The sequence below is a fragment of the Cetorhinus maximus genome, chromosome 13, assembly GCF_964194155.1.
Source record: "Cetorhinus maximus chromosome 13, sCetMax3.hap1.1, whole genome shotgun sequence".
Classification (NCBI taxonomy): Eukaryota; Metazoa; Chordata; class Chondrichthyes; order Lamniformes; family Cetorhinidae; genus Cetorhinus; species Cetorhinus maximus.
In genome coordinates, this window is record NC_135891.1 from 74,758,487 (window position 1) to 74,773,731 (window position 15,245).

The window sequence follows — 15,245 nt, forward strand, 5'->3', positions numbered from 1 at the left end:
AGAAATGAGATGAAGCCCTGTCTATTTGTCTGAGCTTCATTGCAAGAAATGTCTTGATTGATGAGGTAGGACTGTCCAGAAATGTACCAAGCACAGCAGATCAGTCCAGAATTTTTGGTGCGTGAGTGTCACCGGTGCCAATGCCCCCCTCTGCATGGTCTGTCCAGTACAGAAGGCGGTTGCAGGCCCATAACCAGTTTCAAGGGATGCCCACTGCTTCCTGAATGAACCGTTTTTAATTGGTACACTGCCACCATCCTTCATTCAGTCTTGATAGCTTAATGGAGGTCAGGAATTTTCAATCAATGCTATTCTGCCACTGAATTGTAAATAAGCTCTGTATTGCATATGAAATACTTTACCCTGCTCTGCCTTTACATAACGTATTGACTAAGAATGTATCTGAAATATCTGTCAATGAGACTTGGTCAAACAGACCGATTCCATTTCAGGTCATCTGTCAATGGAAAAAAGGATGACAGGAAAGACAACCGAGGAGGCTCCAAAAAACTGGAGGAGGATGGGAGGAAAGACAGAAGGAGAGAAATGGATGATGACGGATACAGATCACACTCAAGTAAGGGAGGCTGAGGAAAATGTGCCTGAGGAGAGTTAGATGGGCAGTGCATTGGGTTAGCATGTTACTCTTTTACTCTGAGGTTGAAACTTATTATTGATTAAAGTCTCTTTACTGCCTGGAAAGGTCATTAATGAAATGTAAGAAACAGAGTAGGCCATTCTGTCCCTCTCGCCATTCAATTACTGATAGCTGAACTGTACATCAACTCCATTTCCCTGCCTTGGTACCATAAACTCTGATACTCTTAGCAAACAAAACTCTGAGTGATCTCCAACTTAAATTTGCATTGACTATCCCCAGCTTTTTTGTTAGGGGGGGTGGTTAAAAATGTGTAAGAGTTTCAGATATTCGCTATTCTTTGTGTGAAAAGTGCTTTCTGATATCACACCTAGGTGGGCTAGCTCTAATTTTAGCATTATGTTTTCATGTTCTGGATTTGCCCATAGGAGGAATTAGTTCTTCTTTCTCTCTCATTGAATCCTTCAGTATTAAATATCTTGATTAGATCACCCCTCAACAGTCTAAACTCAAGCGAATATAAGTGGATACTGTGCTTGTACTTTAATCTTTTGACTAAAGGTTCTTGGAGCATCAGGCCAGTATGTCTTTGCTGAGGGTTGGTGCCCCAATTAAATAATTTTTACCCTTCATGAATAAATGCATAAAAGTGCAGAGCACAAAGTTTACCAGTAAATTTACAACTTCACAAAACATTGAAGAGAAGATCAGCACAGGGGATGGAAGTACCTCGGGTACAATTGGGTAATCTGAGTCTTTTCCCTGGTCTTCTAGTGAATTCTAGACACTTGGCCTTTTTCATTTTCGGGATGTGACCATTGCTGGCAAGGAAACATGTATTGTCCGTCTTTAGATGCCCTTGAGAAGGTGGTGGTGAACCTTCATGAATCATGTGGTGAAGATGCTCTTAAAATGCTGTCATCTAAAGAGTGTTATATTCCAGAAAGCTAGGTGGTGAAGGATAGAACTGGAACCAATCTTTGCACACCTTTACAAGCATTTTTTTTACTGAGATGCACATTGCGAACATTTCTTCACCCAACCACCACAGTTTTAATCTGTTCCTTTTTATAGGGGCAGCAGTTAATGCTTACCACCTGCACCTGGAGTTTAGAAGAGTAAGAGGCAACTTGATTGAAACATGTAAGATCCTGTGGGGTCTTGACAGGGTGGATGTGGAAAGGATGTTTCCTCTTGTGGGAGATTCTAGAACTAATGGTCATTTGAAAAATAAGGGGTTGCCTATTTAAGACAGAGATGAGAAATTTTTTCTGAAGGTCATGAGCCTTTGGAACTCTGCCTTAAAAGGTGGTGGAAGTGCAGTCTTTGAATATTTTTAAAACAGAGCTAGATAGATTCTTGATAAGCAAGGGAGTGAAAGATTATCAGGGGTAGATGGGAATATGGACTTGAGGTTATGAATGGCAGAGCAGGCTTGAAGGGCTGAGTGGCCTCCTCCTAATTTGTATGTTCGTATACATACAATTAAATCCAATTAACATGCAATTAACAGGGAGTCCCAAACTTTTGACCCAGCTGTGAAGAAGGAACACCGACACATGTCCACATCACAATGGTGTGTGAATTGGAGTTGGTGATCTTAAGCAGTTGCTGATTGTTTTATTTGCTGGGGTTTGTCAGTTTGGGAGGTGGTATGGCAGGAGTTATGGCGAGTTGCCACAGTGCACCTTGTCGTCAGAGCACGCTGCAGCAACAGTATGCCAGTGATGGCATATTGCTAGAGGAGAAAGTATCATTCAAGGTGGACTGTTTTGAATGATATTTAGCTTCTGCATAGAACCGTAGAAAAGTTATGGCACAGAAAGAGGCTATTCAGTCATCGTGTCTGGGCCAGCATAAGAAAAAAAAAGAAAAACTAGCCACCCATTCTAATCCCACCTTCCAGCACCTGGTCCGTAGGCTTGTAGGTAACACCACTTCAGGTTCAGATCCAGGTACCTTTTAAATGTCCTGCAGCAGCTCCATGACATCCTTGACCCTGGCACCAGGGAGGCAACATACTATCCTGGATCCATGTCTACGGCCACAGAAATGCCTGTCTCTTCCCCTAACGACTCCCCTATCACTACTGCCCTTCCTTTCTTCTTCCTCCCCTCCTGTACAGCTGAGCCGCCTGGGTGTCACAAAATTGGCTCTGACTCCACTCCCCTGAGGAACCAAGTTCCTCAACAGTATCCAAAATGGAAAATCAATTAGTGAGCGGGTCCCACGCTCCTAAGCTGCAGTGTGACTACCTCTCTGAACGTGCTATCCACGTAGCTCTCAGCCTCACGGATGTGCCACAGTGACTTTTGCTGCTGCTCGATCTCCGAAACCCGGAGCTCAAGTTTCTGCAACTGGTGACACTTGCTGCACATGTGGTTGCCTAAGTCACCGGTAGCATCTATGACTTCCCACATGCTACAGGAAGCACAGTCCACACAACTGAGCTGCCCTTTTCATGCCTAAACTTAACTTATGTTAACTTATTTTACTTTGGTTTACTTATATTACTTTATTTTACTTGGCCTTGGCTTAACTTTACTTCCCTCTTGCTTGTGTTTAAATCTAAGTAGCTACTTATTTAAAAATCATGTTTCTCTAATTTTCAGCTATTTAAAGACACTCCCTAACAGCAGTTTCTCACCAGCCAATAAACTTACGGTTTTCCTGTGATGTCAGTGATTTTTTGTTTGAAACTCAGCAAGCTCCCCAGTAGGTCAGGTCCAGTTCTCTCTGCTCCCTGAAGGTAAGCGAAGGCCCTGAGCCTCGCCTTCTCATTTATCTGCTTCTGAGTCGAGGTGTCTCCCGCAGGTCAGGTTCTCTCTGCTCCCCGAAGGTGAGTCAAAAATGAGTTTAAAAGATAAATAAGCAAAATATCCACCAACCAGCCACTTATTTGCTTTCCTGTGATGTCACACTTTGATTTCTATTAGAAGTCGGCTGCTCTGGGGGGGACAGACTGGATAGCTGCTCTAACTGATGGTGACTGCCTCTGGGTCTTCCTTTCTGCTGCTCAACTGCATGTTGTTACAGTCTCGTTCAGCCAAACAAGTGGAGAAAATTCCATCAGTTTCCTGACTTGTACCTTCTGGATGAAGGGGAGGTCACTGTTGATTCCTGCTCTTCGATCAGTTGAGCTGAGAGCAGTAATTTGGATAAAGTGAACTAATTAAGAAGCTGAAATTAGGTGGGTTAGATAGTTGAGTTGCCTGCCTAGTATATAAACTATACCAGAGGTGACATGCATGTGGGTGTACATTTTCCAATAATGGGGAATAGAAGTTCCATGTCAACTGACATTATTTAAACCTAGAACAGTAGGTAGCCATCCAATGAATTACAAGAAGAAAATGGGGAGAAAATCAGCACAGGACAAATTCTGTGTAGTCTCTGCAGCCAGAGTAATGGGTACCCTAAGTATAATCATCAAATTTCTACCGGAAGGTTTTTATTTTTATTTAAAAATGGGGCTTTCTCCAATGCTGGTGCAGTGAGATGAAATCTGGTATTGTAGCTGAATTCATTATTATGATACAATTGAAGTAACAGATTTGATTGATACTAGGGCTAAAAGGGTTGAATTATAAGAAGGGTTGTATTTTCTTGAAAACAGAAAATGGAGGGGTGTTCTAGTTGAGGCTTTCAGATGAAAGGATTTGATAGGATAAGATAGAGAGAAACTAATTTCCCTGGCAGAAGAGTCCAGATCAGGGAGGCATAATCTTAAAATTCTAGCTGGGGTTGTTTAGGGTTGATGTTAGAAAGCACTTCTTCACACAAACGCTGTGACTAGGTCAATTGGAAATTTCAAAACTGAGATTGATAGATTTTTGTCAAGGGTATTAAGGGTTATAGATCCAAGGCAGGTAGATTAAGTTAAAATACAGCTCAAACCTGATCTAAATGAATGGCAGAACAGGCTCAAGGGGATGAGTGGTCACCTCCTATTCCTATGATCCAGGCCGTGTGTCCATTGGTGTGTGTCGCCACTTGATAAGATACTGCCAGAAGAGGTTTTCCTGTGCATCTGTTGTCATTGTGCTTCTAAGCGTTAGAGGTTGCAGGTTTGGGCGATGTTTTTGAAGGAGCATAACTTATTTGCTTTTGTACAATATTGTCAGTATAAGAAAGCCAAGAATCCCATATTTTTTAAGAGTCTCAACTTACCCTGTCACCGTCAAATATTAGTATAGTACACCCCCAGATTTGTTTTCCTGCATCCCCTTTTAAAATATAACCATTTAGTTAATATAGTCTCTCCTCATTCTTCCTGAAAAAATATATAATTTTGCGCTTCTCTGTATTAAATTTCAACTTGTATATCTGTCCATTTCACCAGTTTTCCTGTGTCCTGAAGTCTGTCAAAGTTCTCATTGTTTACTATATTTCTGCGTTTTGTATCATCTATAAACTTCGAAGTTATGCTCTGTATATTTAAGCCCAGATCATTACTGTATATATATATTTTAAAAAAGCAGTGACCTGAATATCGAGCTCTGGGGGATACCACTGTATATCTCCCTCCAGACTGAATAACTTAGCACTACTAGCAAAAATCTGTTTATTTTGAGGCTGTTAATTCACAACCCATCACCCATTAAGATTGAGAAACTGCATTGTGTGCCCAATAAATACCATAAGTCAAGCTTGGTGTGGAATAAAAAGCACGGCAGTGATTGCATTTTCAGTGAGTGCTTTCCATTCTGATTTTTCTCTAGGAAGTCGAGGCTCGGTGAGAAGAAGAAGTCGAGAAAGAAGAAGGGTGGGTCCTTGAGCTATACAAAAGCACTCTGGTTTTACAGTTACAGGAGCTGAATGCAAAGGGCCATTGTTGATTGCCTGCTTTGCAGTATGCTGCAGCTGAAAGGAGTGAGAGGCATACTTGCCACCCTGTCACTATAGTTCCTGTGATCTGAAGCGTAGAGGAGCATCATGTTGAGCTAATCTGAGTAGTTGCAACACCTTGCGTATCGTTCTTTGTTTAGGGCTGCCGAATTTAATTTTGTCATTTTTGGGCACCAGGGTTTTCCAGATCAAACACAATGTGGCATAGGCTGAAATTGTTTGATTCCTTTCCCTTTGTAAGCATGTTTTCTTTAAGTATAGGTGCGTTTTGTTTCTGATTGACTTTTTTTAAAAAAAGCTGTTATGTTGTGAAGACCCAAAACTAATATCCCTTATAAATAGTATGTTCAACAAACAACATACAAGATTAAATGCAAGAGAAAAGTCTTCAGAGTTATGGCGTGTTGTCATTAACTTCCAGGGTTAATGGTTAGGGCAGCATCTATGTCAACGATCAGGATTAGATTGCATAAGTGGATATAAGAAGGAATGAACTTACATTCATATAGGAACATAAGAAATAGGAGCAGGAGTGGGCCATTCAGCCATTCGAACTTGCTTCGCCATTCAACCAGATCATAACTGATCCACCTCAATGCCATTTTCCCATGCTATCCCCATATCCCTTGATATTTTGAATATCTAGAAATCTATCAACTTTGCCTTGAACGTACTCAATGACTGCACCCCTCCAGCCCTCTCGGGTAGAGAATTACAAAGATACCCCACCCTCTTAGCGTAGAAATTCCTCCTCATTTCAGTCCTAAATGGCCTATTCTGAGACTCTGTCCCCTTGCTCTTGATCCCCCAGCCAAAAGTAACATCCTTCCTATGTCTACTCTGTCGAGCCCTGTAAGAATATTGTATGTCTCAATGAGATCACCTCTCTTCTAAACTCTAGAGAATACAGGCCCAGTCTCCTCAAACTCTTCTCATAGGACAATCCCGCCCCATCCTAGGAACCAGTCTGGTGAATCTTTGTTGCACTCCCTCTATGGCAAGCATATCCTTCCTTAGGTAAGGAAGCTAAAACTGCACACACTATTCTAGGTGCGGTCTCACCCAGGCTCTATACAGCTGCAGCAAGACATCTTTACTCCTGCACTCAAATCCTCTTGCAGTCAACGCAAACATACTATTTGCCTTTCTAATTGCTTTTTGCATCTGCATGTGGGAGGCATGATTGGGAAATTTGCAGATGACACAAAAAATGGCCACATAGTTGATAGTGAAGGGGTTAGCTGTCGACTCCAGAATGACATCAGTGGTTTGGTTGAGCGGGTGGAGAAGTGGCAGATGGAATTCAATCCATAAAAGTGTGAGGTAATTCATTTGGGGAGGGAAAACAAAGCAAGGGAATACTCACTAAACGGGAAGCTATTGAGAGGGGCTGAGGAAGTGAGACACCTTGGAGTACATGTCCACAGGTCCTTGAAGGTGGCAGGACAGGTGGTCAAGAAAGCATATGGAATGCTTTCTTCTATTTGGGGAGCTATTGAACACAAAAGCAGGGATGTAATGATAGAACTGTATAAAGCTGTTTCGGCTACAGCTGGAATGGTGTACACAGTTTTGGTCACCACATTATAGGAAGGACAAAATTCCTCTGGAGAGAGTGCAGAGGAGATTTACAAGAATGTTGCCAAGGCTTGAAAGTTGCAGCTATGAGAAAGATTGGATAGGCTAGGGTTGTTTTCCTTACAACAGAGGAGACTGTGTGGTGACCTAATTGAGGTGCCTAAATAGGGTAGACAGGAAAAACTTGTTTTCCCTAGCTGAGGGGTCAATTACCAGGGGACATCGATTTAAGGTGATTGGTAGAAGGATTATAAGGGACATGAGCAAAAGCTTTTCACCCAGAGGGTCATGGGTGTCTGGAATTCATTCCCTAAGTTGGTAGTCGAGATTGAAACGCCCAACTCATTTTAAACTCATCTGAAATGCTGTAACCTGCAAGGCTATGGACCAGTTGCTGGAAAGTGGGATTAAAATGAGCGGCTAGTTCCTTTTTTCTCTTTTTTTTGGCTGGTGCAGACATGATGGGATGAATGTACCTCTTCCTGTAACTTTTCTTTGGTTCTGTGGTTAGCTTTCAGGTGGCTTGTGAACAAGGGCACTCAGATCCTTTTGGACATCAGCACTTCCCAATCTCTCACCATTTAAGAAATACTCTGCATTTCTGTTTTTCCTACCAAAGTGGATAACTTCACATTTTTCCACATTATATTCCATCTGCCTTGTTCTTGCCCATTCACTTTGTCAGCTGATGTTACTACTGGACAAGCCTGATCCCGGGGTGGAACCCGGCTTGATGGATCCTAACTTTTATTTTTTTTGTTTAGTTACGTGGAGAGTAGCTACTGAACAGAAGCCAGCTGATGAACTTTTAACAAAAGAATAAAACATTTATTTAACAAGAAAAGATGAACTATGTTACAGTACACCTTCGCTCACAACTATACCTTTACAGATGTATACAGATTTGTAAGAATAAGACAAGTTACGAAAGCTATCTTCTACTTTCTTATAGCTTTCTTCCATGCACTCTCACCGACTCAGCATTCAACAGTACAGCACTGCTTTACACGTGCCCATGGTAAAGAGTTACAGACTGTCTCTTTCGATCTTCTGACTTATCACAAACCATTTTTGCTTTAAATGTCCTTCCTGCAGCCTCTCTTCCTTAAAGCTTGGAGCCTTCCTCTGCTCCTCACTCTTAACTTCACTTGACAGGACCTTTTCCATGTTCCTGCCCTTTCTTTGACTTGCGGGTCTTCTTGGGACCTTCCCTGTTCCACTCCCTTGGATTTGGGCACTTTCTTCTTTAGTTTGAGACTTGTTCTGTCCTTTTTCATGCTCTGCCTGCTCTGGCACCTTCTTCCAACTGAACACAAACTGCTGCTTTCTCCCTCTCCCTCTCTCTGTGGGTGTGGATGTGGGTCTCCCTCTCTGGACCCCTGTTGCTTTAATTTCTCTTCCACAGTCATAAAACTCATTAGAAATGCAGGTATACAAACAGAGCTTTAGACCTGCTGTCTCCACTATAAAATGAAACTAGATCCCAGGTTTCACCTTTTAACCCACAAATAAAAAAAATATAAGTTAAACTTAAGAATAAGGTATACCTTTCAGTTTAACACACAAACGCTTATATCTTAGTTAACCTATCTCTATTTCCTAACAAGATGAAAGACCTTAGCTTCAGATTGAACTACTTCACTTTAAAACTTCATGTAAAATTCATATGGTCACTATTCCCTAAAGTTGTTACTTTAACCCTTAAGTTTGCATGCTCTGTCCCTTCCTGCCACACTCTGATTGTCATTTCCCTTGCTTTCTTGCCCTCTCTGAATTTATCACATCTTTTCTCACATGATCCCTTGCCCCCACTGTTCAGTTTAAAGCCCTTCTACCGTCCTAGTTATATGACTCACTAGAGCACTGGTGCAAGTACGGTTCAGGTGAAGACTATCCCAACAGTACAGCTCCTACTTTGCTGAGTACTGGTGTCAGTCCCCCATAAATTGAAACCCACTTCTCCCACACCAGCCTTTGAGCACGCATTAATCTCTCTAATCATATTTACTTTACGCCAGTTTGCTCATGGCCCTGGTAATAATGCAGAGATTATTATCTTTGAGTTTCTCTTTAATTTAGCCCAAGCTGCTCATACTCTGTAAGAACCATCTCTTTCCTGGACCTACCTATGTCGTTGGTACCTACGTGGACCACAACAGCTGGATCCTCCCTCTCCCACTGTAAGCTCCTCTCCAGCCCAGCGCACATGTCCCTGGCACCAGACGGGCAACACAGCCTTCTGAACTCTCATTCTTGGCTGCAGAGAACTGTCCCCCTGACTGTTCTGTTCCTGACTACCTATTCCTATTAACATTCCCATTACATTCCTATTAACTCTCCCTTGGCTTCCTGCACCATGGTGCCATGGTCAATTTGCTCATTCACCCTGCAGCCCCCACTTTCTTTCATACAGGCTGCAAGAACCTCAGACCTGTTGAACAATTGCAAAGGCAGAGGCTCCTCCACTTCTTCTTTCTCAGTCCCCTTACCTGCCTTGCTCGCAGACACACCCTCCTGTCCCTGACCATGGGCCAAATCAGGCCATCCTATCCTAAGGGATATGATTGCCTACTGGAACAGTGTCCAAGTAACTTTCCCCCTCCACGATGTATTGCAGTGTTTGCAGCTCAGCCTCCAGCTCAATGACTGAGTCAAAGTAGCTCCAGCAGCAGACAATTACTGCAGGCATGTTTGCCTCGAGTCATACTGGTGTCCATGAGCTCCCACATTCTGCAGCTGTCACACATCATCTGCCCTGCCATTTTCATAAAGTTTAATCATTTTACTGATAAATTTAAATTAATTTCTCTACTTCTGTCTGTGCTTATATTATCATTTCGATAAATGTTCTACTTGCCCCAATTGAGATGTGCTAGCAAAGATAAATGGGAAATAAACTCACCAGCCAGTCTAGTAAGCTTTACTACTATTAGTAAAGCTTCCCCTACTAATAAAACCCTCCAATTACTAAAATTACCCAAGTTTTTTGAAAGATAAACAAGAGGAATATTCACCACCCAATCAACTACCTGTTTTCCTGTGACATCAAACTTGGTTTTTCTCGGAACATGGGCAGTTTGCTCTGGAGCCACAGACTGGAATGGACTGACTGCCTGCCTCGGGGCCCTCCACTTGCCCGCTCCCCTAGGTGCTGCTGGCTGCCTGTCTCGCGGCCCTCCTCTCGCCGGCTCCCCTATATATAGCCTTTCATGACCACAGGACATCCCTTAACACTTTACAATCAATTAAGTACTTTTTTGACGTGTAGCCACTGTTGTAATGTAGGAAATGTAGCAACCATTTTGCACATAGCAAAGTCACAAAAATAGCTGTGAGGTACGTGACCTCATTTGTTTTATTGATATTGGTTGGGGGCTAAATATTGGACCAGAGACCAGGGAGAGCTCTCCTCCTGTTCTTTGAATAATGCCATGGGATCTTTTATATCCATCAAGGAGGGCAGGTGGACGGGGCTTTGATTTAATTTCTCATCTGAAAGATGGTAGGGATTATCTTCATCAGATGTTTATGATTATTGTTGGTTTTGATGCAATCTTGGCTTTAAGTCACTCAGTGGCTGGCTTGAAGTACAAAATACCTAGTATTCCATTGGACAGCAAAGCTGACAGGAGTCATGGGTTGTTATCCACTTACTTCAGGTGGTGTGCTTTTCAGAGGATTGCTTTTTGCAAATGATGTATCAACCAAAGTCAGATTATGCGTTGCTGATTTGACATTGGTTATATTGGACTTAAATTGCAGAAGACTTTGATCATTGTTCAAAATAACATGCACAACTGTAGGGTTTAGAGTGCCAATGAATTCAATCTTAGGCTGGAGTTAACCTTCAATTACTTTATTTCTATTGGAAAACAGACAAGGTCCAGAAGTCGACATAGAAGATCTCACAGCAGAGATAGAGGAAGAGACTTCGTATCCTTTGACAAACTGATCGCACTGAGAGAGCGAGAACGCCATTGGGACTGTAAGAGAGACTTCTGGGAAATTGAGCGACACAGGTCAGTTCAACTTGCTGAATTTAAGATCTCTACTCCCTTGCTCTGAGTGAGAAAAATGATGCAATTCTGCATATTAATTTAGGGACAGCTGCACATTGACAACAGCAATGTAATGTCGGAGGGGTAAGCAATTCAAAATAGATAGCAGGAGTACTGAGAACTTCTTCAAAGCGCATCCCTCACCCTCCCACCCCCTTCATTTCACACACACGCACACACACACACACACACACCCCCGCTCCCCCCCGCCCCTGCCTCTCCTCTACTCATAGATTGTACTTGGGCGAAAGATCTGCCTTGCCCTATGTTTGTAACACAAAAGCTGAAAGTGCACACAGCCAAGGTAGCAATGTTAAAAGGCGCCAATGAAGCTCATCAGTGTTTGCTAGAGTGGGGTTAAAACGTCTGAGGGATTCTCCTAGTCAGCTGCTGTAACTTTGGATGACATGCAGAAACTTCATAGAATGGTGTTTACGCATTTCCTGCAGACCTTTCATTGAAACTACAATCTCATCCCCCACAAATATCCAGCCACTAAAAGGGGCAGTTGCTTACATCAACCAAAAAGCGAAAGCAATTAACCATTTGCATGAAAATCAATTTGAGTTGTTAGTGTTTTAGCAGAAAGCTCAACTTATTTTGTAAATTAACAGCTGTGTTCACTCACCACATTAAATTAACAGCTGTGTTCACACCTCATTAACATCTACTGAATGCAAGAATAAATATATAGAAGCAACACCTCCTTAATGTCAAGTTGTTTATTTAAATCGTTCTAATCCGCTATAAATGGTGTGGGATTACGGTTTGCATAGTCGTTGGTTTCTTCAGTAGTGAAATACAGTGTACAGTAGAGCAGGGATTATCAACTTCTTTGCTTCCCAGGATCTCTCCCATATCACAAACAAAATCTGGAGGCCCACTGTGACACTAGTAATATTTTCAGTATGAAAATTAGTTATACAGATAGTATTTTTTAAATATATTTTAATGTCTTATTGCTATCAAAACTTTTCGTCTTGCACTTGTCAGGACAGACGCAAGAATGTTGAATTTCAAAGGGAGCAGCGATTTATACTGCATGGTAAAAGAATGCTGATTGGTTAACAAGTGGACTTTGGTCAAGGTGTTGCCATGGAGAATGCACCAGGTAACAGTTATCCCCCAAGTTATTTTTAAAATCGAAAAAGGCAAGTCGGCTCTCGTCAAAGCATTGCCATGAGGAATGCGACAAGGATCAGTTGTCCCTCATGCTTTTGCTCAATTGAAAATGGTGCAATGCCTGGGCATATTCTTTGTTTGCAGAGGGCAGGACCCTGCGTGTAAATATATGTAGCTTCTAGCAAGCAAAAGTGAGCCACATTGCGAGCTCAGCTGATGATCTTAAACTGGTTGTTGGTATAATTCTTAGCACACTTCAAATTGTTCAGTAAGTGCTATCCAATCACAGACTCACATCTAATGTTGGATGCTATATTCTGAGTTTTGCAAGCACGGGCTGGTTGAGTATAGTCAGTAACTCTGCCTGTTTTAAATAGCTGAAGGGACATGCTGTTTGATGGGATCCACCAATTATTGGAATGTCTGGCCTGCCTATCCTGTCCCCTGCAAGTAGAACAAATATTTTCAACCTTTTTTGAATGAAAAAGGTTCAAAAGTACAGGGGACAGCTGTTCCCTGATCCATTCCCCATGGCAACGCCTCCACGAATCAAAGTCAACATGTCTTTTTTGTATTTAAACAAAAGCTAACTGTTCCCTGGCGCCTTCTCCAGGGCAATGCCTTGACCAATCAGAGTCCACCTGCCAACCAATCAGCACCTTTTTCTCATGCAGTATAAATTGTTGTTCCCTTTAACATTTGGTATTCTTGCACCTGTCCTGATGAGTGCAAGGCAAAAAGCCACAATGTCTTTTTTGCAGCAATATGCAAGTTCTCTACTACCAAGTAACTATCTTACTTTTTGTTTTACTTCATGCTAAACTTACTGGCTTAGTACTTTGTTTTAGTTGGTGTCATTACTGAAGGTCCAGTTTTGCAAAGCAGATTGTACTAAATGGGACCAATAATTTCAGTGTTGTGGAAGAAGCAACACCAACACTGCTGGGAATTGATTACAAGAGTAGGGAGGTTACGCTTCAGGGCATTGGTGAGATCACATCCGGAGTATTGTATACAGTACTGGTCTCCTTTTTTAAAGAAAGATGTAACTGCGTTAGAAGCAGTTCAAAGAAGGTTTACTAGACTAATACTAGGAATGGGCAGGTTGTCTTATGAGGAAAGGCTGGACAGGTTAGGCTTGTATCCAATGGAATTTAGAACAGCAAGAGGCAACTTAATTGAAACCTTCAAGGTCCTGAGGGGTCTTTGACAGGGTGGATATGGAGAGGATGTTTCCTCATGAGAGAATTTAGAATTAAGCGTCACTGTTTAAAAATATAGGGTCGCTCATTAAAGACAGACGAGAATTTTTTCTGAGGGTTGAGAGCCTTTGGAACCCTCTTCCTGAAAAGGCGATGGAAGTAGAGTCTTTGGATATTTTTAAGGCAGAGTTAGATAGATTCTTGAATAACAAGGGGGCGAAAGGTTATCGGGGATAGGCAGGCATGTGGTGTTGAGGTTACAATTGGATCAGCGGTGATCTTATTAAATGGCAGAGCAGGCTCGAGGGCAGAGTGGCCTACTCATTCGTATGTAAATGAGCAGTTTCAACAAAATATCTCCAGCAGCATTTGGTTCAGAGGGAGCAGCCTGAAATGTTAGTGGGCTCTTCTAAAGAGGGAGGCAGTTTAGCTTCAGTATTCTCACGCAAGGGACTTGAAACTTTTAAAATTAATTTACAAGATGGGGCATCACTGGCTAGGCCAGCATTTATTGGAATGGGTTGCGGTGGCGGGGTGCTGATGCCTTCATGGGGTCTGGAGTCGGATGTTGACAGCACACACACGGAAGGTGTTGGTGGAATCTGGGACATCATCTTTAAGGTACGATTCTGTGAGAGTGACTATGCCAGGCTGTTGTTGACTAGTCTGTCAGACAATTCTCCCAGTTTTGGTACAAGCCCCTAGATGTTAGTTAGGATTAGTAAGGCGGACCTTGCAGGGTCAACAGGGCTGAGTTTGCCGTTGTCGTTTCCGGTGCCTAGGTCAATGCTGGGTGGTCCGTCCAGTTTCATTCCTTATCTCTTTATAGCGGTTTGATGCAACTGAGTGGCTTGCTTGGCCATTTCAGAGGGCAGTTAAAAGTCAACCATGTTGCTGTGGGCCTGGAGTCAGATGTAGGCCAGACCAGGTAAGGATTTCCTTCCCTAAAGGACATGAATGAACCAGATGGGTTTTTATAACAATCGGCAATAGTTTCATGGTCATAATTAGACTTTTAATTCCAGATTTTTATTGATTCAAACCTGTGACTCAAACCTGGTTCCCCAGAGCATTACCCTGGGTCTCTGGATTATTAATGACAATACCACTATGCCACTGCCTCCCTCATGTAGTTTATTACCTCAACAAAGAACATTTTTTCCTTGAATGCAGGGATTCAAACATATCTGTAGTCTATTCATAGGCAGGAACTTTCCAGACTTAAGGTTCCCTCTTGAATGCATCAACTCTTTAACCCTGGGCAAAACATTGAGTTCTTACATCTTGCAGTTTTATTCAGCTTGTCCTTGCTCTTCTGCTCTCTAAACATTTCCTTTATAATTTCACATGGCAATATCAACTCCTCAGCAATTGTTTTTTTTTTGCTTTAGCAATTTTCTATGCCACTAAGGATGAGATTACAAGCTTGTTATCCGCAGTAGTTATTGTGGATTTCATTGCTTCTTTACTAGTTTAACTAGTTTGTTCAATAAAGAAACATTATTTGTCCTCATACATTACTTGCTGTCTTAAATATTTCTAATTTGGAGGGTTTCAGAGATTCATTGGGGAATGATTATAATAATTACAATTAGACATTGTGAGAAAAATGGAGAAATAAACAGGACCCTAAGTGACTCTACCCTCTCAACCTCATTGCCATAAGTCTTTCAGTGACAACCACAGCAACCCCCCCACTACCCCCACATTTTCTTCTCTCCACCACTTCATAACTAGCCAGTGGCATCATCAAAGGATATGATGTCTGTTGCAGCAGCACATTCCCATGAATATGAAGCTCCGGATTTGAGGCATGAGGACAACTGTAATCGTGTCTTT

At 42.1% G+C, this 15,245-nt stretch overlaps 1 protein-coding gene across 4 annotated transcripts in view; it reads left to right on the forward strand.

Annotated features, from left to right (window-relative positions):
* LOC144688707 (scaffold attachment factor B2-like) overlaps nucleotides 1-15,245 on the forward strand; it is an 84,261-nt gene that overhangs the window by 38,123 nt on the left and 30,893 nt on the right. For all 4 annotated transcript variants that reach the window (XM_078555574.1, XM_078555573.1, XM_078555575.1 and 1 more), the window contains 3 exons: nucleotides 453-577; nucleotides 5,320-5,363; nucleotides 10,901-11,043. In XM_078555574.1, coding sequence (XP_078411700.1) covers nucleotides 453-577; nucleotides 5,320-5,363; nucleotides 10,901-11,043 — 312 coding nt within the window. The remainder of the gene's footprint in view (nucleotides 1-452; nucleotides 578-5,319; nucleotides 5,364-10,900; nucleotides 11,044-15,245) is intronic.